General features: G+C 36.6%; 1 protein-coding gene across 1 annotated transcript; it reads right to left on the bottom strand.

The window, feature by feature from the left end:
• Window positions 1–31: 31 nt before the first annotated feature.
• LOC140155637 (protein FAM43A-like) lies at window positions 32–26,389 on the bottom strand. Its single transcript, XM_072178552.1, has 2 exons — window positions 26,134–26,389; window positions 32–3,223 (listed from the first exon to the last, which is right to left on the bottom strand). The coding sequence occupies exon 2, from the start codon at window positions 2,956–2,958 to the stop codon at window positions 2,236–2,238; it is 723 nt and encodes a 240-aa protein (XP_072034653.1). The 5' UTR covers window positions 2,959–3,223; window positions 26,134–26,389; the 3' UTR covers window positions 32–2,235.
• Between the last annotated feature and the right edge of the window lie 1,497 nt (window positions 26,390–27,886).

The raw sequence follows: 27,886 nt of genomic DNA, 5'->3' as shown, positions 1-27,886 counted from the left end.
TGTCCCACACCTCAGACTAGGGGATATAATGACTTATTCCTTCCTTTATTCCTTGTTGTGTGGTTACCGTCGTGACTTACAGGTTGGGGGGGGGGGTCTAGTAAAGTTGGCATGTGGATGTGCCAGCGGCAGATTCGGGGGCATTTTCAGAGTCTTAAATTTAGATTCGGGATATAAATATCTGGTTTAGAGACGGAATGATTTGCTTTTTATAGTGTTTAACATTGTAAAATTTTTTAAATTTTTTTTGTTTCTTTTCAGGGTATAACTATAGTAGGAATTCCAATTGAATGAACGCAGCTTTCAACAGCTGTACTCGATCCAACCGCGATTGTATATCGCGTATTTCAGACTACAATGCGAACGCACGACCTTGGATACAATGCTAACCAATCACGAGTGCTTTGGCATGGCTGGATTCACTTCCGCGCACAGTCGCACACGCTGGCGTACATCGCACAATGTACGCTATTGAAAGCTGCGTTCATTCAATTGGAATTCCCACTATAACAGCACATCTCCGCCCAATCCAAAACCGGTTGGAAATGTAAGATCAAAACTGAAAGTGAAAGCATGATAAATACAGCACTCATTATACACATTATACATACAACAAACTGATCAGTTATCATAATATTATGCTAATTATATTTTGATTAGTATTCAGCCGCCCTTGTTAACGGTAGTTCAAAGTATAAAGATATCGTCAAATTATCGCAGAACAAATATGCCCTTTGTAAATTATCGTATACGTGTTTTGCTGTGCACACACATGCCTGATCGAGGTTAAGTTTACCGTGTGCAACCTAAGGAATCTATTATGCAGAGTGCTATTCTGATGATTCTCAATGTAACGTATAGCGAGATGTGTTCTAGACGACGAAGTTACGGCACTGGGAACTGGTTCCCGGTTATCGTCTATCATGCGATCTCACTTACAACATTGAGAACCATCTGAATAGCACTTCGCATAGCGCTGCGCACACAAAACTTAACGTCGATAGTATGAAACAATAACCCGCGATAAGTGAACAAAAGTAAAGTCTTCAACAAATTGAATTCCAATCAGATTAACAGTTTTAATTATTTACATGTAAGTACATATAATATTGGGCGACTCCACATCCTGGGATTCGCTTTGATGCGCATCAATGTCAACTTATTGTCAACGTTGTGCGTGCAGACGGCACGCACCATACTCGCCCAACACGCACGCGACGTCGCGCAATGAGTACCCTACACGCACACGCCCTAAAACTGACATTTCGCTGACAGTTTGCTCATTATTGATGGAGTGCACATTGGTCAGTGATTGGTGCGTATCTCGCCCCCATTATATTATACTATTAAAAATATTTTAAATTTTTGGTTATTTCGATTCATAATTATTAATTTGATTGGTGACCAATTTTGACCGCACTTTTTCCTTAATATCAAAGAAAATTATTCGTAAGAGCAAAAGCTATCAAAATATCAAAGTTCGATGGTCGGTCTTCATAGGCTTATGATATGAACTAAAGGGATGGTCCTACAATTACTGCGAGTTATTTGTTGTTATTAAGTGGGTGCCCTTAATACATTTTCATGTCGATATTAATGTGTACAACCTCGTTGGAATATTCAGGTGCAATTGCATTTGCTACATTTGCCCGAGCTCTTGGCAAATAAAAAGTAGATTAAACTGAATATATACCGAGTTCAGTTCTCATTAATAATGAACGTCCTCATGATTTACGTATGTCGCACAATGTGTCAACTGAAACAAAGGCATAAAATAGGCACCATGGTTTGACAATCCATTGCGCTTTTAGCAATCCGTATCTTTGCGGAAATATTTTAACCAAACTTATGAAAACCCCGTGAAAACCATTGTACAAATTTGCTGACACTCGAGTTGCTCAAAACATTTTAGATCAATATATTTCTTTGGTATCATCGACAAATAAACAATTCAAAAATGACAATTTCATTATTGTGTACAAATTATCACGTTCTGGACACATCCTGTAATGATGTGATTTCAATAGTAAGCCTGAGAGTAAAATGGCAAATTTTAATCAGTGCCATAAAATGTACATCAATATGAAAATAATTCATCATTTATTCTGAGCTTTGAAATGTTCCAACAGCGGAAATGTAATCCAATTATCTATTTACAGGTTGGTGTACTCGCTAAAATGTCAGTTGAAACACAATACGCTATACTTTAAATTTGTTTTCTTTCTCCAAATCGAGTCATCGCATACCCGTTTTAGAATGGTGAGGAGGTTCTAATTGTGGAGAAATAGTTGAAGATCCAGATTCGATATCTTCTTCATCTTCTTCCTCTTCCTCCTCCTCTTCCTCTTCTTCTTCCACAAGTCCTAGCTCCGCATGACCTGGTTCTAAAAATGGCATACTTCCACGTCTTCCTGCAGGCGGTAGATAGTTAGACTTCACATTCATCAATCGCCATGCTACAGCCCCCTCGCTACCACGTCGTTCACTTAGCTTATCCCTTACTCGCATCTCTTTCTTATAATCTTCGAAATTGGTATGCATTCTATTAGTCAACAGAGCCGTCATGTCTTTCACCATATCAGTCTTCTTACATACGACAGCATGTACTCTAAGTTCCACCTGCATCCGTGGTAACTCATTACGATGGACCCAAGCAAAAATCTTACTGTGTCCTTTTGCGGAACCGCAGTAGGATAATCTATGAAGCTGAAAGAACTGGACGTTAGTTGTTAGATCTTTAATATCTGTACGTTCTAGATTTAAGCCATCTATAGCTATAGTTACTTTAGCTTTAGCAGTACGACGTCCGCGATCTGATATCTTCCAGATCTCTTTGACAGGTTCGTCAAGACATTCGTCACCTTTAGCATTGACTGTCCGTAGACTACCGAGGTAATGTACCGAGTACGTCTTCTCTCCAGGTGTAATAGGCGTTTTGTTCTTCTTCAACTTAAACATTGTAACACTTTCCTTTTTCTAAATTAAAACATTAATCCTCGTATTAAGAGATGACCATAACATTGCACATCCAGCACTTAATGTAAACAGTACAGAAGCATATTATCGGTGTTATCAATTATTGTGTAGTTACAGACGATACAGGTTTGTATAAAGGTTATATTCCCACTGCATAGATGTAGCAAATGATATATTCAAATCAACACACGCCTGCTTTGCCTGCTTGTCGTATTCATGTACTCTGAACTATGGACTGGTCGAGTCCCTGTAGAGATAAAGAAAAAAGAATATGCATGACGATATTTTTCTAATAAACCTTTCACCCACTTGTGAATCCCTCTTGTATATCGTACGATACAAATGTATACTAATATTCGAATTAAAAAGAGTTATTACGCTAGTTTGAATTATCTTCTCAATCGTTTGTACAAAAATTTATGTTTTTGTTTAAAGCCATAATTTCCGATCTGATTTTTGGCATGTTTGTAATTACGCATGTCCCAACTTACACCTAATTGGATTCAGCCAAATTCATTGTGTTTTACGACAACAGAGCAAGTTTGACTAAAGTCACAATTATGAATTTAAATCCCCCATAGAACACCACAGTAAAGCGGCTAAGATAAGTGAGTTTTCTTTCATGTAACCTCATTAGTTTGGCTTAAAATGACCAAAAACTTTAATCTAAGCTTTTTTAAAAAATCGTTTGGAAGAGAAGTCGAATATATTTCAAATTCACTGTTATCTTGTTAGAGATACGATATACGCGCTTATTTATATTACCGAAATAATCACCTTATGATAGGCGATTAAACAATTTGCCATATGTGCTCTAATTTCCTGTGTCCGTTATGGGAAACTAGGGAACACATTTTCTTCCAAAACTTTTCTGGTCGGGTGGCAGAGATAATATTTTTCCACTTTAAGCCTTTTACTTAAAAACCTGCAGTGTATTTCTTTAATGTTATCACATAGTGCGGAGATGACACCTTTTATCATCAAACCTTACAGAACCCATACCATTCCTCTTGTGCGCCAGCTTTACTTGGCTCAATATTGAGTGCAAACACCGCTAGGTCATGCTACTCTCTGACCCTTCCTTCCTTCCATATACGTGCTTACCTCAAATGGTTGAGTATCAACGCACGGGCTTTACGTGCACAGTTTACCTATGCACGATCCTGGAACCTAGGATTGATTGCAGATATCAGAACCGGGGATGGTCCCCCTTCTCTTTTCGAATAGTTCTGACACTTAACGTGACAGGGTTTGACTCTTCCTGTACACGGGACCAACGGCTATACGTGACTTCCTAATCACGGACGAAGTACATACACTACCTATATCTGCACGTGATAAGCAGTGTATGGGGGCGAGAAGAAATTCTTCAATTAAATTCTGAAATTAAATTTCTGAACTGAATTGAAGGATTTCTGAACCATATAGGAACTTTTGGGAGGAAGAGAATTTTCACCTAAGGCAAGCCCAAGGCTCGAACCCTCGTCGATCGTATCTCCCGGCCGGCAGCGCAACGCCTTAACCACTCGGCCATCTCGCCCTCAATCTCTCGTTTAATCCAGTATTAACCGGCTCAACGCAGCAGAAATGATATCAAAATAAAAATAGATTGCTCACAGATCAATGTTCAATTCACATGTGCTATGTAAATTACCATAACAACCTGAACAAAATTATCAAGATAATTCTGTCGCTTAGTAAAAATTATGAGTCACGTGTATATGTGAAAGTGTTTTTGATGCTACGAATGACGAGGGTGAATTTTTCCTTCGTTTGATTCGTAGGATTACGCAAACATTGGCGGGAGTATTCCGCAACGCTACTTTCAGAAGTGGTAAATAATTTGCACAATTTGCTTAGATAATTTGCATTACAATTTACAATGAACGTAGTTTTTCACCAGGTTCGTCGTCGTGATGAAAAATTGTGTTTATTATATTTTATGCCCGTCGATTACCTTTTTCGCACTTGTGTGTTTGTGAAATTATGTGTGGGTGTGTGGGGGTGTGTGTGTGTGGGGGGGTGTAGTATGGGGTGTGTTTATTTATTTATTTAACCTGGGGTGACCAATCAATGCACTGGCGCTGTTCTCCCTTGGTTCCCAGGTAAAACCAAGGGAGAACAGTGCCAGTCTTCCAGCTATTTCACTGCTACATTAGAAGTCATAGCTTTCTATCGATAATCCTGCATGTGATATGCACATAAATAGAGTGGTGTATAATAGTGTATTTACCTCTCTAGTGTCTAAAAATGGCAGTCGCAAGTGCAAAATGGTTGCATTAGAACCGACAGAACTATGATAGCCCGGTTTGATGTGCTTTAGAAAGTTGGAAAATATCTTTCACTAGCGAATTATATTACTTTGAAAAGCTTAAAAGTTGACTCCAAAAAAAAGCTCATGGTCGAAATTCAGGCTTGTAAAAATCGAAAATCCAGGCGGCGGATGACATGATCGAGCCGGCAACTCGTGAAACCGCCCGGCCGTATGGCATTTTCCATATACTCGGTTAGTTTTGTGGGGTTCATTATCGAACCCCAACGGTTTTAGCTTGTATTTATATTATTTATCAACATAGGCCTATTTGTTTGTGATATTTCAAGCGTTTTAAAATTTCAAAATAATCCCATTCAATTACACGGTTGACGATGAAAATTTACTGAATTTAGGGACTGCACGTCATACACCACCTGCGAAAATCTTACACTAGACGACTAAATTTCACACATAAGTTTAACACCAGAATTTAAAATAAAAATATAGTATCAAGCATTATTGTTTTCTTCTGATATTTACTGAAAATTATTACTTTTTATTTAGCCGAGAAAATGTGTTTTAAATCGAAAAGGTGTGGTTTACAATGTTGCTCATTTCAGCACCGAATTCAATCGGTGCAGTGCCTAATTAAATAACTGCTTGAGCCTTGCATTACAATAGCCAGCAAGTCACTATCGGTCTGAGCGTATACTAATTTAGGTTGCAGGATACCTTTTGAATTGTGTTATATCAATGTGTATTTTTTGAGAATTTACCAAATGGATTCACTTGGTGATTTTTATTGGGACACACTATATTCTTGATATTTTGCAGGCCAATACAGCAACCTGCCACACTGATGTATATCTCTAATTGAATTTACGTAAAGCTTTTGTGAGGTCAATACTTTGTCTAACCGGGACAATGTCTCATTAACCGAGCACACTGTCAATGCTATAGTAAACAGCATGTGTTTGAATAGATTTTTTTTTATCTTAACAAAATTTAATATACAGAGGCCGTCATATAATTACACTGTTCCTGAAATTGAAGCCCTGTATATTTGTCGATCCGCGACTTGCTCGGTTTGAGGACGAGAGATTCAAACAGTTTCAAACGAAGAGAGAACAAGAGAGGCGGAGAGAGAGGCAGAAAGGAAAGGACATTAAACTGTGTTTGTCTGTTTTTATTTCTTTCTCTAATCTGCCGTGAGATTGTGGAACAATTCATTTGAGATACTAGCAAGCTGATTGTTCAGTAAAGCAATAATGTGCGATTTCAAAAAAGAATAGATTCTTATTTTTTTCACAAAATGTTAGTTTTCACTGATCACATTATGTCCCCTTATGATTTCGAGCCCACAAATGAGATAAGCAAAGAAAGTTGCTATTTTATTCTAGTGCCTATAATTATCGTCAATGCGTGTATTAGCTCGACGATCGTTATTGAGCTGGGATGTATAAATAAGACGTAAGACGAGTAACGATATACACACAATTTATACGTCACTGATCAGGCGGCGGATGACATGATCGAGACGGCAACTTGTGAAACCGCCCGGCCGTATGGCATTTTCCAATATAGTCGGTTAGTTTTGTGGGGTTCATTATCGAACCCCAACGGTTTTAGCTTGTATTTATATTATTATCAACATAGGCCTATTTGTTTGTGATATTTCAAGCGTTTTAAAATGTCAAAATAATCCTATTCAATTACACGGTTGACGATGACAATTTACAGAATTTAAAGAATGCAATGCGGCCACCACCTGTCACGGATTCAATGATACACATGCACAAGACGTGTCAGTCAATCACTCGAACGGTGATCTCCGTAAGAAACAATAGCGCTGAAAGACAATATTGCTCAGGGCTACAAAGAAACAATCAGCTCTCAAAAACAATAGTGCTCAAGTTTAAACTATAAATTAGCCCCTAATAGAAGACTTATAGTGTTGATACTGGGCCCACCCCGAAGGGCTTAAAACATCAAGGCCGCAAACCCGGCAGTGCTGTTCGAAGACCGAAAACTTCCATAGAGAGGACTTGAAACGAATGGAGTTCCAACATAATTATAATGGCCCCGCAGGACAAGAAAGCAAGAAGCCCTGGTGCAAGAAGTAATCTTAATGTAACGTTGACCAACAGAGGGCGTCAATATAGTTATCAAAAACTGCTCTATATAATCAATTTCTAGCAATATATAAACTTACTGTATACGGCAGTTTAATTAAGGGACCAGGTTGATATCATATGGCACTCAACATAATTTCGGAATGCGTATCTCCCTAAAAACGACAAACATCAAAAGTGACTACAGACAATGCAAATTTGCAGTAAAGTTAAAAATATTCATGACCTCAATTTTGTATTTTTCTAACATCAAACTTTATTTACTCGCGAGATTACATATTGATTGCAGAAATGACTTTTCTGTGAATACGTTTAGGTACTTTTTGTCACGTGTTTTTAAATAGGGCATGTTAAAGCTATTTTAAAACCTTTGTATTCCTTAAATTTGTAAGGCAATTTTAGAGGGATAAATAAATAAATGTCGCAAACAAGTAAGTTTCAGACCCGGGTTTCAGATGACATAAAAATTAATGTCTCAAAATACAATATTAAACTTCAGTTTATTTGCATCTTCGTTGTGCACTGTTTTGAGCTCTGACTGTCTTTAGCCACTTTACTATCAACTACACCGTTACTTGGCAGGTACACACAAGTATCCCGAAGGTGTTAACCTCCAACAGTGCAATCTCAAGCAACAAGGCAGTATTTGTCACTAAAGAGCATGGCAGATACTGTCTTGTTATTGTTGTTGTTGCTTTTTATGAAGATATTTTTGAATGATTGTGAACCAGACTGCTCTCGAGTATTCCTGCAAGCAATTAGAGTTACTGGAATTAGCTCAAGTCAAACACCAGTGTATGAATGTAATTGTCAAAGCACACACTGCGATTTTACTTTCTTTTTCTGTTCTCTACAAAACACGAATAATTACCATGTTTAAGGGGGTACTACACCCCTCAATAAATTTGTGTCTATTTTTGCATTTTTCTCAAAAACTAATAACACAGTGATAACAGAAGTTATATATATTATAGGGGCAAGGAATCCAATTACTACACTGGAATTTCAGTGACCCAAGACAAGCGGTTTGTTATTTATGATAAGAAATAATTAGGTACCGCTAGGATGTACCTCGTTTCCTATACTGAACTGCTTGTCTTGTGTCACTGAAACTATAGTGTAGTAATTGGATTCCTTGCCCCAATAATATACATAACTTTTATTACCAGTGTGTAATTTTTTTTTGAGAAAATGCAAAAATAGTCACAAATTTACCACAGGGGTGTAGTACCCCCTTAAACAAACTTGCTAGTGAAAACTAATATAATTTCAGACAAACAGCAGTTGTTTTTTTAAGCTACATGCAAATTGGAAACTGTGTTGTGTGGTCACGTTGTCCTAACCTGTCGCACTGATGGTGCTAATTAAATTTACGTAAACCCATTGTCTGACCGGGACAATGTCTCATTAACCGAGTACACTGTCAATGCTATAGTAAACAGCATGTTTGAACAGGTATTTTTTCACCTTGACAAATTTGATCAATAGACAGAGACCATCACAAAATAGGTCCTACACTGTTCATGAAATTGAAGCCCTATACATAATACGAACCGCTTGCTCGTTTAGAACGTTGACGAGACAGAAACCATCACATAATATTCTTTTTGCATTTCATTCTCTTACCTGCTGTGAGAGTTCATTTCATTTAGATTATATTTGTAGTAAGCTTTTATGACCAATTTCAAAAATATATAAGCTGATACTTTTACATCACTCAAATTGTGCATTTCCCCCATTGCCCGGATAAATTGGAGTTGTAATCGCGGTGTCAAGAACGTTGTAACAGAACTGCCACTTGGAAAGTTGTCCGGATTTCTAGATGTATATTTGAGCCTTGTTGAACGAGCCTTAATTTGAGATACTATATAGCAGGCTGATTGTTAACTACAGTCTCTGCAAACGACCTTTTGTGCGCACTATGGCACCGGCGAAAAAGTCATAGGATGTTGATTTTTTTCTTTTGGCGAGTGTATGAATAATTGAGATCCGTGGGATATATTATCGACTATTATATCATTATGACACTCAACATAACATAATTTCTGGATGCGTATCTCCCTAAAAAAGTGAACACAGTGGACAATGCAAATTTACAGTAAAGGTCAAAATATTCATTACCTCAATTTTTATTTTCATTACATTTTGACTGCAGAGTTTGCTGTTGAATATTTTTGTTGTATATTTATTTTAGAATACTGCCATATTAAAGCTATTATAAAACTTACAATGATCGTGTTTTCGAGAAAAGGTAATTGGGAGGTATAAATGTACGCTTAAGAAGAAATGAAATGTAATAAACTTCAGTTTAATTTGCATCTTCGTTGTGCACTGCTTTAAGCTCTGACCGTTTTTAGCCACTTTACTATCGACTACACCGTTTATTGGCAAGTACACACGGGTATCCCGAAGGTGTTAACTAGCAGCAGTGTAATCACAAGTACGAGGGTGGGTCAGTATGTAATAAGAGTTGACTTGTGACGCCATATAATGGATATTGTTTTCATGGTATTTCTCAATGATCACATAAACACTGTACCTTTGTCTTTCACAACATGATCATCTATCAGGGCTAAGTTCTTTATCCCTAATAGCCTACATTTATCAATTCATTAAATTGCGAATTTACCGCGGATTTTACTCGCTCCGGAGAGGGCAGAACCGTCTGCTTTATACAAAACACGGATAATTACTATCTTTTAGCAGAACTTTTAATAATATAATTGCAGACAAACAGCAGTTGCTTTTTGCGCTATATGCAAATTGGAAACTGTGTTGTGTGATCACGTTGTATATAAATTTATAGTTAAGTGGTTAGCGATGAGCGATGTATTACAGACGAATGATTAAGATTGTATAAACGTATGGCGTCGCAAACATTGGTCCAGTTTATCGGCCAACAAACAAATCGCTAGCGAATGAAAATAAAGATTACAAGTATAAAAAGTCAGAAAAAATCGCTTGCGAATGAAAATAATGATTACAAGTGTAAAAAGTCAGAAAAAAGCACCTTACAATAATGAAGACCAGCAATTTCCAACCCAAAGCAAGACTATACAACCGATGGCAAGATTAACCTAGTAAAATTTTGCCACAGCCAGCTATCTATATCGAATTCTAAACCGGGAGGATACTCAAGTGACGTTTGACGTTTGAAGTGCCTGAGGACATTTTGTACTCGGATTCTGTATACGAGGGGTCTGAGGCAAGTTTTAAAGTCGGACAGACTCTTTCCAAAGTAGGGTTTTTGATTGACAGATTAAGAAATAAAGCAAATGCTTAGAGTGCATTGACCTTGCATCACATTAGTTTTCTTTTACTATTAAACCCTGATGCAAACAGTGGCGTACGCTATTGGATGCAAATGACCTTGGGGAGGCCACTCACTACCGACGTCATCCAAGGAATTACACCTGATGCAGACGAGGAAAATTTCTGAGTGAATGTACCCAGCATGTACTGCTTGAAGGACAGACAAGTTCAACATTACAAGTTAGTCTACATCAGGCGTGCTAAAAGGCAGCGTTCTTGGTACTCTTTTATTTCTCATTTTCATAAACGATATACCATATTAAATGAACTACCAAGTCCAAGTGCAGGGGGGTATTTGATCTCCGGGTTTGATCCGTCGTTGTCTGGGAAACCCGATGGACGATGGATCTGCTTTCAAGTATCATGTGTATAATAAACCAACACTTGCTTAGGCACCATCTATGGCCATGAGTTAAAGAAATTAAAACGGGTTGTGTGTTTGATCTCTCTAAATTACAGTCTATATCGCACTGAATCACATTCGATATTCATAGATAGCGCCTTCTGCTGACTAAGAGCAGTTCCAGCACCATAGCTGAACAGTATGAGGTTAATGAAATGTTAATAGTTGACATTATTGAATAAAAAACTAGTATTTTGGTAAGTAAAATAGGGGGATGAGGTATGGGGTGATTAAGGGGTGTTAAAAAAAGAACTACTAACCGCAAAATATGGATATCCATCAAGCTTAAACTATAAATTAGCCCCCCCCCCCCTTAGAGGGCAGGGCCTGCAGAATGAAGTATAAAATGGGTGACGGGCTGTTGATAACGAAATGCCCCAGTGTCAACAAAATCATCAAGGCCGCAGGGCCGGCGACTCCCATACGACAACAAAATACTCCAAGTGGGACCCCAATTCCCACAGGGCAAGAAAGTAAGAGTAACCTTAATTTAACATTGACCAACTGTAACCTTATTAACATTGACCAACAGAAGGGGTAATTTAAACATAAAGTAACCATAGTGTATCATTGACCAATAGTAATCGGGGAGGGTTTTATATCCAAGTGGGTTTTAGAAGATGTAAGTCATAAAATTGACCACCAACAGTTTGGTAATGTCAAAGGTGTGTCAACCTCACATTATTTAATCAGAATGCTTCACTTTCTTCATCAAGGCGCTGACAAGGCCAGCAACGTTGACACAGTGGTACTCACGGATTTCTCAAAAGCATTTGACTTGATCGACCATACTCTGCTTATGGAGAAATTTATCTATATGAGAGTCCGTGAGTCTATTGTGCCATGGTTGTCTGACTTTGTCAGCAATAGACAACAGTCTGTTCGTTATAAACATGTTCTTTCTGACCACAAAACTGTAAATGGAGGTCTCCCACAAGGTACAAAACTAGGCCCAACAGGCTTTCAGATATAATCAATGATGCTGTTTCAAGTAGTGTGCCTAAAACAAAATGTTGGAAATATGTCGATGATTTGACAATTGCTGAGAACTGCATCCACCCCAAATCCAGCCAAATTCAAGATGTTTTGGATGAATTCAGTGAATGGTCTGCCAATAATAATCTGAAACTTAATCCTTTGAAATGTCAAGCCCTACAGGTCTGCTTTAAGAGGAATCCACCCAATAATGTTATCAAAATCAATGAAATTCCTCTCAACTTTGTTTCTGAGGCAAACATTTTGGGTATTTGGATGCAGGACAACCTCAAATGGGATAGAAACATTGCTAAAATTGTGTCCAAAACCAATCGTCGGTTGTATATGCTTAGGATTTTAAAAAGGTTTGCTTTTAATACCCAGGAATTATGTTCAGTTTATAAAGGATATGTTCGACCATTACTTGAATACGCGGATGTAGTTTGGCATTCCTCACTCACCACAACTCAAGATCATACTTTGGAGCAGCTGCAAAAAGAGTTTGCAAAATAGTTCTGGGCAAATTGTATGATGGTTATGACAACGCTCTTAATCTGTGCCAGCTAGACTCTCTAGCTGATAGGAGGGAGGACCATTGTCGTAAGTTGGCCGAAGGGCTTTCTGCTTCTATCCGAACAAAAGATCTCATCCCTCCTACCAGACTGGAGAGTCATGGCAGGGTCCTTCGCAATGCAAATCATATCTCTCAACTTTATGCAAGGACCGATCGTTTCAAAAACAGCGCTATTCCATACTTTATCAATTTATTGAATAACTAAGTGCCCTTTTGCATATTCTGACTTGGTGTGTATTTATAATGTTTTTGAAATATGTCTTGAATAAGTGCAATATTTTATTTTCAATCAACAGCAGTTGCTGTATTTTTCCTTGTTAATATTGATACTGTATTTTTAATGTTTAATTGTTTTTAATATTGTAAACCACTTGTAATTTGGCCTCAGGGCCACGATTTGTGTGTGAATAAAATATACTATACTATAGTAACCCTATGTAACATTGCACCAACAGAGGGCGCTATTTATTGCCGTATATTCAGTGCGATATAGACTGAATATCGAATGTGATTCAGTGCGAGTAAATATTACTAGTGACTGGGTTGAAACAAACACAACGCTGTTCTACAATCGTAATTCTTTTACCTGACATTTCTTAAAAAGCAAAATCGCACGCGATGTTCTTTATATTTTAGACACCCTATGTAATATAAGGAAGCCAAGAAATTAGCTGGACGGTTAATTTAATAAACAACAGTGGCTTGAAGGTCATTCAGTCGTTTAAAAATTATCATATGTTTGAGCACAAATCTTTTCAGCTGCATAAATAACACATTTTATTGACGAAAGCAAGCAATGAACGCGTCATATTAAAATAATAGCAATATAAAAAGAGTGGCTGTGAATAATTCACATATACATACCACGTTTTGTTCTTTAACCTAACATTTTCTCCTTTTTACATTTGTCAGAGTGCGTGATCGTGTTTATAATTATTGCTGCATGCAAGGGAATACTCGAGTTTGGTTCGAGTAGGAATGTGCCGCTGAAATTTGAAAATGGACTCATTAATATACCAATATTTTCAAGAAATTTTGACCCATCGATATACCTAAAGTCAAAATTTCTGGGCAAATTTATCAAATTTTCCCAAAATGTTTGGACATTTTTCATACATTACTTTGGCTACGTTTTTGAAAAAGTGACACATCCATACACTCGAATGTAAGTTCATACATGTTGGTGAAAAACAATTTCTAAAAGTTTAAACTGACTTTTCAGCACAACAACTTCAACTAACCTGGAATACGGTATGACACACATCTTCATCAGTATGATGTTATGATGGACTTGCCCTTTTGTTGACCATTGGTGACTTTTGGTCGAATGAGGGCGTTGTATAAGGCAATTCCCAGTCCTTTATCGCACTTTAGTTCTGACTATTTCTTCTTGATCTTGATGGCCTCCCGCACTAAACGGGGGAGTACTCTCTATCATCATTGGCTAAAATCTTTGAGGATTCCCAGTCAATGTTGTGGCGAGATTCTGTTTTATGTTCTGCGACAGCAGAGGTTTGCGGCTGCCGGCAGTTGATTTATGCTCCTTCAGTCTATCTCCGAGTTGCCTACCTGTCTGGCCGATGTATGAACTTGTACGTATGTACATTTCAGCAAAACTGTTGCCTTTGTCAGGAATTGATGATGAGCGATTCCTACTGGCAACCAGCGCAGGTCTTGGTGTTGCCAGTTGATTTTCTATCTGGGATTTTCTTAATCCCAGTTTTAGAAAATCGTCAACCATGTGAGATAATTAATTCAAACGATGGATAAAGGAAGCTATAGAAATTAGAAGAGGAGGGGCACCATCATGAATAGATCACACAAATAAGTGCAATTTCTGGATCAGATACAACAAACTTTATTTACTAAGCTTCTAATCTTCAGACGGGATTATACGCTGAGAAAACTGTTAGTCTCACCTAAGGATCCCACACCAACAGGGAAAAAATCAGGTGTACAATTTTATACATCGGCCAGGCAGGTAGAGAACTCGGAGATAGACTAAAGGAACACAAATGCCCCGGACACAAATCCCCTGCAGTCGCAGAGCATAAAACAAAATCTCGCCACAACATCCACAAAGGTTTTAGCCAAGGCTGATAGAGAGTAACCCCTTTAATGCGGGAGGCCATCCAGATCAAGAAGAAATTGCCAGAACTAAATCGCGATCAAGGACTGGAATACCTCATTCGACCAAAACTTTCGCCAATGGTCAACGAAAGGGCAGGTCCATCACAACATCATAGGACTTCTTCTGATGAAGATGTGTGTCACACATCGAAAATTCAAAGTCAGTTGAATTTGTTGTAATGAAAGTCAGTTTAAACATTTAGAAAACATCCATACACCAAAAATGGTCTAGAAAAGGGGGTCATTGATGCACCAAAAGGCAAAATATGCAACCCCATGTTTGCGGCACATCCCTGTATGGTCATTTGTACTGAGGGCTGCATTGAAATACTGTTCTAACAATCACCACTGTATGTCATTCATTTCAATTTGATACATGATAAAGGGAACACAAAATAATTCTAATTTGTATACAATTGATAGATTTTCACATCTGATCTTTTCAGTCACCGTACTTCTTCTGTTTGTTAGCTTCCCAAGTGATTTTAACTCGGGCTTTCGCGATCAATAAACTAGTAGATTCTAAAATATAAACAGAGGTTAATTGTGATAGATTCTAAAATCATAATTGTTCAGTATTCAAGATATACGTATACTTTACTTTTACTGTCACTAATTATATAAACTTTTTATGACCATTTATTGAATACTTTATTGCGATAAACATCTGTGTAATTTTGGGTTCAACTGAATGCGTTCATCATAACTAATAAGATGTGTTTACTTAACAAAAATCGACTATGGCATAGTCTACCACACTGTACATGCTGTATGACGAGTGTGTTTGACTTTCTTGAAGTATATATTCCCTGAGTTTGACGTCATAAAAAGCGTTATATTTCCGAAATGTACGGTAATCAAAACGTACGAAGATTAAATGAAGCAAATTTAGGATAAATATTATTGTTTCGTGAGCAGTAACCATGGTAACGAATTATTAATTTCAAAATTTCCGATGGCTATAGCAGAATACTTAATGCAGCTTCACTTCACAGGGGAGAGAGAGAGAGAGAGAGAGAGAGCGAGCGAGGGAGAGAGAGTGCGCGCTCTCCTACCAATGTCCTAGACAAGACATTCAGAATTCGCTCATTTAATGATATTTTCATTTTCAGCGGATTCCTTCTAGATGTCGTACAAAAGTGCCACAAACATGAGTTTACGTCATTTTGAATCACCCTGTAGTAATATTGGTAGACTTGTAAGAAATAAATACTTCCGATTCATTGTTAGGCCTTCTTAAAATGGACTGCATAATGTTTATCTTACTGTACACCTCCTTTAACATAAATTGCAATACAAACTGGCATAAAAAAACGCTTGAAAGAAGCAATGTGGGCTCGCTTCTTACGTAGTTAGAATGATAATATTTCTGATGTTATTTGCCTTTTAACAGGCATAAAGTTGAAAAGGAAGACACTGCCATGTTTTTTTCAATAAAATTAAGATTTTAATCTATTTTGTCTTTAAAATGGCTTGTTATAGTCTTCAATTCGGCGGTTTGGATTTCGGGGTTTGATACTCCAGGACATGTCTGGGGACCAAATAATCCTTGCACATTTGGAAAAGATTTCATTCAGTATTGTATTACTGACGGTATCCCGGCCCACAATTGAACTTTGATATTTCAGTCTCTAAAGACAATATATTTGAAATACGTCAAAGATTGTACTATGACCGATTGTTTATTCATGACGATTTAGTTTTATCAATACCGCTGTTTGTTTTTTGTTTTTCTTTTTTGGGGTTTTTTTTTTACTTGAGTCGAAAGAAAGTAAGATTTGCATACTAAAGCTATTTAACCTAATAACTTTGTAGTCGGGCTTTCACCCATTGTGTTTAAATGGCTGAGAGAGTAAGTGGGCTTTCTTTTATTTACAGTATTATTTCGGTTTCAGGCTAGTCGGAGCATACAGGTCATATTTTCCCAGTTTTGGTTATTTTACTTAAATACTGTAGTTTATTTCTGCAGAGAAATACATTAAGTCAAGGAAGCCACTGATCATATTTCCATATGTATTGCAGTGATTGAGTTATGACAAATAATAGGTCAAAACTAGAATTTTCATTTTTCCACCTCCCAGTGAAAATCATGCAAATAAGGGAAAACAAAACCAATTGAACCCATACATTTCCCTATATGAGTGTGAGCTTAAATTTTTCTCAACATTTGAGCACAAAACACCGCTAGCACAGGCACCGCTCCGACTCGCCTTAAAGTACACAGAAAACCTTGCTGAAAAACATTACAAATATAATTATAAAATTTTTGGTAATTAATAAAAAAAACAATTGACCGAAATTACGGCTTTAAGAGTAATGATTTTACATATTGTCCAATCGTAATCCATTGTAGACTTTAGCGTCCTTGTCCAATGTCCAACAGACCTGGTGACTTCACCACTAATCAAGTTCAAGTTTATTTGTTTTCATCTCAATTCACGTCCAAGTTATAAAAAATGGTAAATGCAAGATAAAGAATATAATATACTATATGACATTATACTAAGATAAACCATAAGAACATGGATAATGAAGAGATGTGGATGCCGCAAAGACGCAAAGCGTGACACCTGTGGCATCCAATCTGAACAAGATGGAAATAGAACTACTATAATCTGAAGCTCTACCTTCACAATATCAGACATGCTGGTGATCAATGCTGGTGGGTTTCACTGAAAAGTGCCTCAAGGAGCAGTCTGAAGACTTCAATTTTGTTGTCATACAATAAAAGGTTTTACATAAATGCCTTTGTAGCTCACTGAAAGTTGAAGGACGTGTATTTTCGTTTTCGGTTTTGTGAGTTATGGAAATTTCTGACATGAAAACTCGAGGTGAGAGGGTACGTACGTGCTCAATTAGACAAAATAAGTATCTAAATTTTACGGTGTTAAATTCGAAAGAAGTTGCACGGCTTCACTGACTTGTAGGAACTCCCGCATATACGCGTGTATGGTGGTATGCAACAAAAGGAATTACATTCAAGCGAATGTAAATGATTCCATTCATTTGCGTAACAATTGCGATTGGTGGTAATATAATTATTGCTTCAGCTAAAATCTAATTATTGATTCGAGTCTAGAATGCTAGACTCGAATTTATTTTAATATTCAGTTATTGATCAGAGACATAACAACAGGAGCCATCTAAGCATGTGGAGAAGTTGGAATCAAATAGCTGACTAGAGTACCCAATGCAGCATGGGAGGAGAGAGCAGCACCAGATGACGAGGAAAAGGCAATAGTAATTCCTATCTTGAAAAAGAAAGGAAGCAAGAGGTGACTGTGAAACATACAGGGGCATCTCCTTGCTGAGTCATGCCGGTAAGATGTTCGCAAAGATTATAGAGAGAAGAATTCGACCCCCAGTGGAGCTGCAACTAGGTGAGACACAATTTGGTTTCAGAAAAAAAAAAACAGGGATGTACCGATGCCATTTTCAAGCTACGACAATTATGTGAAAAGTGTATCGAGTTCAACCAGGAACTGTACATGGTGTTCGTAGATCAAGAAAAGGCTTTTGACCGGGTGGATGGAGAAAAGGTGTGAGCTGTAATGGAGGGCTATGGTATAAGAGGTCAAATGCTAGATAATGTCAGAGCTCTATATAAAGACAGCAAATGCATGGTGAGAACCAGAAGTGGCCAGTCAAAGTGGTTCCCAGTAACATCAGGGGTACGCCAAGGCTGTGTACTGTCCCCACTGCTCTTTTTGATTTATATGGACAAGATCGCCAAGGGAGCAAATGCAACTAGTGGAAAATAAATTAGCTTCTCTTTGCAGATGACCAGAACCTCATCCACAAGAACTCTGCAGGACTTCAAGATCATACCAACAAACTATAAATGCAGCATGTGAGAAATATGGCATGAAAGTCAGCATAGCCAAAACAGAGACTATGGTAGTTGGCCCGTTTGGCCAATTACCCAAGGAGATTGACATCATCATTAACAACAGCAAGCTAAAACAGACAAAGAAGTTTAAGTACTTGGGAAGTATCTTCTCTGAGGATGGAAGTATCAATAGAGAAATAGAGACACGATGTCAAAAGGCCAATAATATCATTTACCAACTCGGCCCACTTCTTTCACATCCTGCAATACCGGTGGATTCCAAAGCAAAACTCATCAATGCCATATATTTTCCAACACTCTGCTACCAGTGCCAAACCTGGACTCTCAACAAAAGAACAACCCAAAAGCTCATCACCTGTGAAATGAGATGCCCAAGAAGAGCAGTCAAGGAGGGGTAAAATCAGGAATGAGGATATCAGAAAGATGTTGCAAAACAACAATTCAGATGGTTCGGTCACCTTGTATGCGAATGGCCCCTAGCCAACCTGTAGCAAGAACGTATAACAAACAGCAAAACAACAGGCATGACAGGAAGCTTAGCAGGATCTAGGAACAAGGGCTAGAGGAAGACGAAGGAAGAGGTAGGCAGATGGAGTAAGGAAGTGCTCGCAATGGGATTACCGTGAGTGAGGCTACCCGACTCGCCCTGGAAAGAAGGTTACATTTCCCCACGACGCTATGAAAAGCAACAGTGGTGGATAAAAGTAAAAGTAAGTACAGATCAGAGACTCTAGTTATTGATCATACTCATAAGGTTTGAAAATTGCGGAGGGTTGTAAAATACCTTAACCAATAAATAGAAAAATTACGAAAATGTCGTTTGAATTATGTATCCAGTAAAAGACAAACTAGACAAAATAAAATTAAAACAACTGATGCATCATGATGATATCACAGATTGTTCAAAATAAATGCCTAAATGTGACCTCAACCAGGTGACATATGATGATATAGAGCTTGAAAAGTCTCTTTTCCAAACAACACATGATGGAAGCTATATATATATATTTGCTCCCATCCATTGTGAAAGGTATTATTTTAGAGTGCCTGAATAATGTACAGTTTGTAAAGCTGGTATAACAGAGATATAATTTATTCCATTCAACTACTCTACTTACATTATCTTTTGCTATGCGATACAAATCTGAGTTATTTCTTAGTAACAGTAAACAAAAAATATATAGGGCAAAAATAATATACTAAGATGGCTTAAAAGCATTTTGTATGTAGAGAGTAGTAATATGGCCTTTGTTCGTGTAATGAATATTCATAACACAAGCCATATTATAACATTTGCTGAGGAGAACGCCCTCAAAACATTTTCAAATTCTGGTTTTTACACGATTGTAATGTACTTTAGTCAATAAAGATACTCTGCAAAAATCAAGACTTTAGGTGCTGTAGTTTTATCAAAATCCGAGAATTTGAATAAAACGATGGAACCGGCGTTTTATTATTACGATGGAAATATTAGTCGATCACGTATGCACAGTACGAACACGGCATGCGGGATACACATACACACACACCCCCGAGGATCGTACCGTATTACAACCGCGGGAGTAACATTCATGGGCGCTAGTAGTAAATTCCACTTTTCTATGCTTTACCTCATTTGTTCGGCTCAAAATTAAAAGGGGACATATCTGACAGTAAAAGCTGTTAGTAGTACTAATCTATTTTTACAGAAACGTTATAATATGGCTTTAACACAAGTGCATATGTCGCTAATGCGTGTCACTCCGTCGATCGATCGTGGCTGAGATATGTGCTTTTAATGTGTTATGACCTTCCCGACTAATATTTCGATCGTAATAATTAAACCGTCGCTCACAAGACATAGTGGCGTATCACGAAAATGGTCATTTTAAGATAATTGCATCTGAAGTTTTTGCAACTTTTAACCGTTTGTCATACATTGCTTCGATTAAAATGTCCCCTTTTCTTGAACGGATATGAAAATATAAATATTTGACTTTAAGATATACATTGCTACCAATTAATTGTAATAAGTCATTAAACTTATTCGCCAGTATGTCAAATTTTTTGGAAAATTATTCTCCATTCAAAATTGACATACGACACGTGATACGCCAGTATGTCGAATAATAGTTGAATTCATATCCATATTGGCCACACAGCCGCGATATATCAAAATAGTGGTGTATGTCACATATTTGCGACATACCCAGCAAACACAAAAACGTTTTTAAAAACGTTTTAAATAAGTTATATTTTGGCTTTTGGTTTAGGTAAAAACGTTTTAATAACATTAAAATGTCGGGTTATATAAAGGTCATGATAATGTTTTGAAACGTTTTGTATCAAAACACACTACAAAAATATTTTTAAATGTTTTCGAAAAAAGGTAATTGTAAACTCTTTTTGTAAACATTTTTGCCAAATATTGTGTCAATACTTAAATAACATTATGTCAAAATGTTTGAACCCAGCAAACACAGAAATGTTCTTAAAAGGTTTTTTTCAAAACCTTTTAATAACATTTAAATGTCGGGTTATATAAAGATCATGAAAACGTTTTTAAAACGTTATTGAAAATATTTTGGGCAAACATTTTTCGCAAAATATTTTTTCAACTAAAATAACATTCTGTTTAGAATGTTTTGTATTAAGTTTTCAAGAATGTTCTTGGAATGTTATTAAAACGTTTTTATACCCTTTATATAACCCGACATTTAAACGTTTTCTGTAAAACATTTTTGGTTGCTGAGCAGTAGATTATCAAAAAATATTTTTTAAGGTTATGAAAACGTTTTATACTCTTAATATACCCTTTATATAACCCGACATTTAAAGGTTTCTTGACAACCTTTTATAACCTTTTGCGAATGATGTCGAAAACGTTTTGTGTTTCCTGGGTAGTGGCGTATGTCACTGATACGCCACTATGTCGTCCAAAACAAGGGGAATGTTGTACACAATAATTCCATTGAGTGAGATACGCCAAACCTACTTGGTGATAATACTTAATTAATTAATGACATGTATGTCTTCAAAATTTGTCAGAATGTAGAGCTTCATACATAGATTATGAAACTGATCTTATCCCATTTTGTCAAAAATGGCTGATACGCCACTATGTCTTGAGAGCGACGAAACGATATACTCTGTCGTTTTATTCAAAATCTCAAATTTAACACAATAGCAACTATTTTAAACTGTTGCGATTTGGTTGTTCACAGCATCTTGAGAATGGTAGTGGGCTTTAACAAAAATTGCATGGATCATTTCATAGCAAATGTGTTGAAGAATTCAAATATCACAGATATACTTTTGTAGGTCCTGTGGTTCTTAAGTTATGTTGTAAAGAGGGCTGAAACAACAACAATAAATCAAGCAAGTTTTCAAAGTATATGAACTTTGTAAAACATCCAAGTGTTGTTTTAGTAATACGAGGGACATTCAAAAGGTTCTACCTCCATCATCACATCTCTGTTATCTTACGTGTCAGGATATTGAAATTAACCATGATTATACTCTTAAATCTTGGCTACAAAATTAAAGTTATTTGATGAAAATGTGATTTGTAGTTGTTTAGATATGTTGGTTAAAACCAACAGAGGTTTGGTACGTCGGAAACGGTTAATAACCGAAGCCAAAAGTTTAGTAAGCATCATATTGTAGCTTTGGATAATCTCCATAAAAGTGTTTTTAAGATGCGGTTGTCCAACTCCAACTGTTACTCAGGAATAATATTTTGTTCCTATGCCTTGGGACTTCAAAACAAAATAAAACACGTAATATATGACACAAAAACATCGAAGGGTTCAACAGACACACAAATGTTAAATTTGCCAGACTTCAACTAGACCACGTTTAAGGGTAATTCGTAATTACGTCCTTATTTTAAGCAATGGGTGCATATTTACGTGGAGATAAGATGGACTACAGCCTGTCTCAAAAAAAGTTGTGCAAGTAAAAAGCGACCTCTTTGGCCATTAGAAAATACCGTTGTGACATGATGCTTAATACATCAACGTCAAGTGCGTAATCTTAGCTCTCAAATGCCGTTTGTTCTGTTCAATTTGCTTGTTTTAATCTCGAGATATGTACAGTTAACAAAGAAAGGGTAGAATCACAATTGTGCCACTTTTACTAGGGAAGAGGGCTGTACTTGTAAATCAATGATAGCATCAAGTTTATCAAGAGTTCCTTCGTAAAATCAAAAGGATGCATCAGTTACACAGCAATACAAAAATGTTTTTACTGTCTTATCATGATACAGGTATAATGATTCTCTTTTTCCACTTAAAACAGATTAAAAGATAAATAAATATTTCACATTCTGCTGTAAAATTAACTACATGTGCATGTCAATGATTTTATCATGGTAATACTGTTCTCTGTCACTGAAGACAATGATGTTAAAAGACAAACAAATATTGCACACTAATAGGTATGAACGCGTATTACTTGTTGGGAGAGAAATTAGACAAAATAATGCACATGCGCTGATGTTGATGCATCTTATTCACGAGCCCCGATGCCGTGAAGTACATTAGACGCATCAACATCAGCTATCATTGATTCACGTGTACAGCCCTCTTCCCTAGTAAAAGTGGCACAATTGTGATATTACCTTTTCGTTGTTAATTAAACATATCTCGAGATTAAAACAAGCAAATTGAACAGAACAAACGGCATTTGAGAGCTAAGACTGCGCCCTTGACGTTGATATAAGCATCATGTCACAACGCTAATTGCTAAAGAGGGCGCTTTTCACTTGCACAACTTTTTTTGAGACAGGCTGTATTGTTAATAACATATTTACAAAATATGTGCATACGACGTATTTGATTTTCAGTTATGTTTCAATCGATAAGACTTGAACCCACAAGCGGTCACCCGATAGCTCCCGATCGAAGTCAAGAGCTTATGGAAAGGGCTCAATATGAAGGCTATTCTGAACATGTAGGGGCCTATCGGTTATGTTGTGCAAAAGACACGATACCCAGTAAAACTGAACTATCCGCAAGCATTAGATATTGATTAAAATATTTGAACAAAAAATCAAGCAATTTAATCATTTTCAGAAATAAATCTGTAATGATTTCCACATAGATGTGGGCAACCTTTTTAATCAAAATTGCCCTTTCTTTTCAGACCGTTTCCGACGTAACAAATCTATATTCACTTTAACCAACATATCTTAACAACCAAAATTCACATGTTAATCAAGTAACTTTTATTTTGCAGCTAAGATTTAGGAGTATATTCATGGGTAATTTTAGGTAGAACTAGGTAGAGCTAGGTAGAACTTTTTGAATGATCCTCGTATATTGATTTAGACAATGAAAAATCGCGTCTACACTTAAAGCCTTGATTTTGAAACTAAACTCCCCACAAAAAAGTTTGGAAACTTTCCAAAACGGCTATATATCAAATATGTCCAAATGTCCACAACAGCATTGCATATTCTTTTCATACTTCTTATCAACCTGGCCACGCGCTCCTGGGGGATGGCATTCCACTCTTGAAGCAAAGTCTGTCTTAAACCAGCCAAGGTGGTTTGATCTGTCACTTAATGCAAACAACTTGAATGCATTAACCCACTCACTCATTCAAAGCAATGAGATGAGCGCAGACAATGGTCAGTTTGGCACATTTTCTTTCTAGACTGGTTCTATTTGGGAAAAATCGCGTTCCTAGCGGCAAGTTTGCGCAAAAGTTAATTTGGGTATGCTAAACTCGAATCTGCTGTCGATGTTTGCCAAGCAATTTTTTGAGACCGTGACCCTTAAAAAGACCACTCAAATGACCCCATAGGATCGTAAAGGGGAAAAAATAATTTGATTCCAATAGCGTGTCAAATTGTGCGTCTGGCCCCGCGGATCTCAGGTAATTGTTGTGCGTATACGCCCTATTCATGGAAGTTATGGGGCACAAAAGGTCACAGGTCGATTTGCTTATTGCGTATGGATCAAAAGTCAAAGTTACTCCAATTTTCGTAAAGGTTGACGCAAATTGTTCGCCTACCTTAGAGGTTTCAGAAAAAGAATAGTTTGTACTATCTGCGATGTCTAGTTAGCATGTTACACAGCAAAGAGTCAAAAGCTATATAGGATTACATAAGATTCAATAGAATTTGCATTTATTTACTGACTTCATTTTTCTGACTCACTTGAACCTGACGACAGTTTGCATCAATTTTTACGAAAATCGTAGCAACTTTAATTTTCACCCCTGTACAACATGCAAATTGATCTTGAACCTGTTGAGCCTCATATTTTTATAAATATATGTCCTACGCGCAAATATGTTGCATTTTTGTGATCCTTACGCCCAGACGAATAATGTGACATGTTTTTTAGTGAATTTGGAATATGTTTAATTTTTGCCCCCTGTATGATCATGTAGGGCTTTGGGGGTCATTTTAGGGTCACGGGTTTTGAATATAGCTTGGCGGATAAAATTTTTAAATTCAGCATACCCGAATGAACTAATTAACTAAAATAATATAATTTAGTTGCCAGCTTTTACTTAAATAAGCACTATTTCTAAAATAGAACCAGTCGATTTAGACCTAAGTTATCGTCACAAATGAGTTGACAGGAAACAGCAATGTTTTCCCATGTTTTCACTGATATGAAACAATAATGGAGATTCAAAAATTTCTGCACCGTTTTTGAAATTCTCCAAACTTTTTTTGAGGAGTTCATATTACAATCGTGTAAGAAGTTAAACAAATATTGATATCGTCCTCCTTAGCAATGCTACAATATGGTTTTAATTATGATTCACCCTGCTTGTTTTACTAAAACTGTAGATCACCCCGGGGGCACTCCAACTTTGGAGGTGACGCGTATGTAGGGCTGTTAAGACCCCTTTTTCAGCATCGCTGTCACCCAAAGACCCCATATTTTTTACGAACACATGCTCGCTCCGCGCTCTGTCACCCGAAGACCCCCTATTTTTCCATTTGATCTGTCACCCTTACACTAGTTAAATTTGAACAGCAACTTTCATTTATCACTGATTTTGTTACTTATTTTGAAAAAATAAAGAAATTTGAAGCCATTTAGAACTAGAAATTCGATTTTCGAGGTTTTTGTGACGCTGTTTTGGTTCTCACTCAAAGATTCCATTAAAAAAAAAAGGTCATGTTCTCACCCAATGACCCCATATTTTTTACATTTTGCTCTCACCGAATGCCAAAAATCATGCTCTCACCCAATGACCCCATATTTTTTACATGTTGCTCTCACCGAATGCCCCTTAGTGCGAAAGCGCCAGCCCTACACCTATATCCATTTCAAATTGAAGTGCCCCCGGGAGATCACCAGGCAATGTGACACAAGATAATGTGACCAAAATAATAGCAGGCTTACATGATAATATTTATTTCACTGTACACTACTGTGACTGCACATACAAATCATAAAGTGCAAATTCTATTCAACGTACCGACATCAAATTCATTTTGAAAAATCGATTATTAAAGTCACAATCAATTAAATTTAGTGTCATTAATACATTGGTTGAAATTAAAGCATAAATATTCCTTACCTGTATAAGCTGAAATAATATTAGATTACGTATCCTCGAGTAAATAACTGACGATCCAAACAGAGCTAAACAGCTCCGAGTATAAATAATTGAACCTAAAAAACAGTGTACAGTAAACGGTTTAATTTAAAACTCACATGGAAGGCATGCAAGGCCGGAAAGAAATGCTGTATGCATAGCTATAAATCATGCTACGATAATTTGTAGATAGAGCATAACTGCCTTCGGGTTGAGTGTGTCGGCGACAGTGCTGTGAAACGATGAACACTACCTACTATGAAATCAATCATATTAATGACACGATTCAATATGTTGAACACAGTATGTTGTGATACTATGAACCATGAATTCACATTATTATTTAATCAATGATGTTTCACTTAAAGCAATATTGTCACATTTTCATTAGAAATAGATTGGTAAATTGTATTTCTTTTTTTTAACAAAACGTTTTCAGTGTCACGTATGCCCCTTTTAATTTGGGTTCGACCAAATGAGGCAATCAAATTACAATTTGTTGGACGCTAAAAATGTTTCATCTTCAATATTGGTCCAACGTGTTTTCTACAGTAGATAGCAAAAAAAATAATAAAAAAAATAACAAAACAAAAAACAGGATACATCAAACGACTTTCCTAAATAATTAATACGTAATAATTGCACGCTAATTATTCTAAATCCCCGTATAAGCCACACATGCTATCTTCAGCAAAAAAACCCCAATAAATAAATAATATAAAAAAAAAAAAAACCACGTGATAGGTCTATGAAGTTATTCCAAAAGATTCCCTGAAATGCGTTCTGCGCGGCCTTCAGAAAATAGTCACTAATGCTACTTTATAAACAAGCTAAGAAGACAGCATTTAGTAAAAAGTCTGAACGAGACTTATGTAGTAGAAAGCAACGAAGATTTGAGATTAATATATATATATATATATGGACAAATGCAAAAGATGACTTGAGCAAGAAGGTAACTAGATTGGACGCTAAAATGCTAAATCTTCGATATAGGTCCTACATTTGACCTTTCAAATATGATATGTCAAAGGACTTTCCTAAATAATTAAATACGTATTAACTGTACGCTAAAAATGCTAAATGCTAAATTTCCGGTATAATCTTCAGGATCTTCATGCTATCTTCAGTAGATAGCGAAAAACCTTTGTTCAATGCCTCATAAAACAAGCTAAAATGATGGTATAGCTAATAAACATTCTGAAAGAAACTCATGTAGTAGACATATGTGAAGTTCTGAGACCTGAAATGAGATTAAAATATAGAGATTGTTTTTAAAGTGACTTCTGTATATAGTAAAGAGATGAAGAGCAAGAAAGTATAACTACTGTAGTCGACTAAATATAAATTCTGAACGATACCTGTTTAGTAGAAAGAAATGAAGTTATGCGATTTATGAAATTAAAATATAGAAAAAAACCTGCAAAAGGTGACTTCTGTAGCAAAAAGAGACTAAAAATTTTCAATTTTCAATAATGCCCTATATGCTATCTTCTGTAGATGGTGTAAAAATATGATACAAGACGTCCCTAAATAATTAATACGTAAAACTTGTATGCTAAAAATATGCTAAATGCTAATGTCCGGTGTAGTCCCTACATGCTGCTATCTTCAGTAGATAGCAGAAAATTGTATCAAACTTATTCCAAAATAATTTCCTCAAACGCAGTGCAGTTGAAAGAAATACCGATACCGTTCCGAGACCGAATGAATTAAAATATAGAGGGCCAGGGGGAAA

The sequence above is a fragment of the Amphiura filiformis genome, chromosome 6 (assembly GCF_039555335.1).
Source record: "Amphiura filiformis chromosome 6, Afil_fr2py, whole genome shotgun sequence".
NCBI lineage: Eukaryota > Metazoa > Echinodermata > Ophiuroidea > Amphilepidida > Amphiuridae > Amphiura > Amphiura filiformis.
Note: the sequence above shows the minus strand (reverse complement) of the source record. Positions and strands in the feature narration are given on the sequence as shown.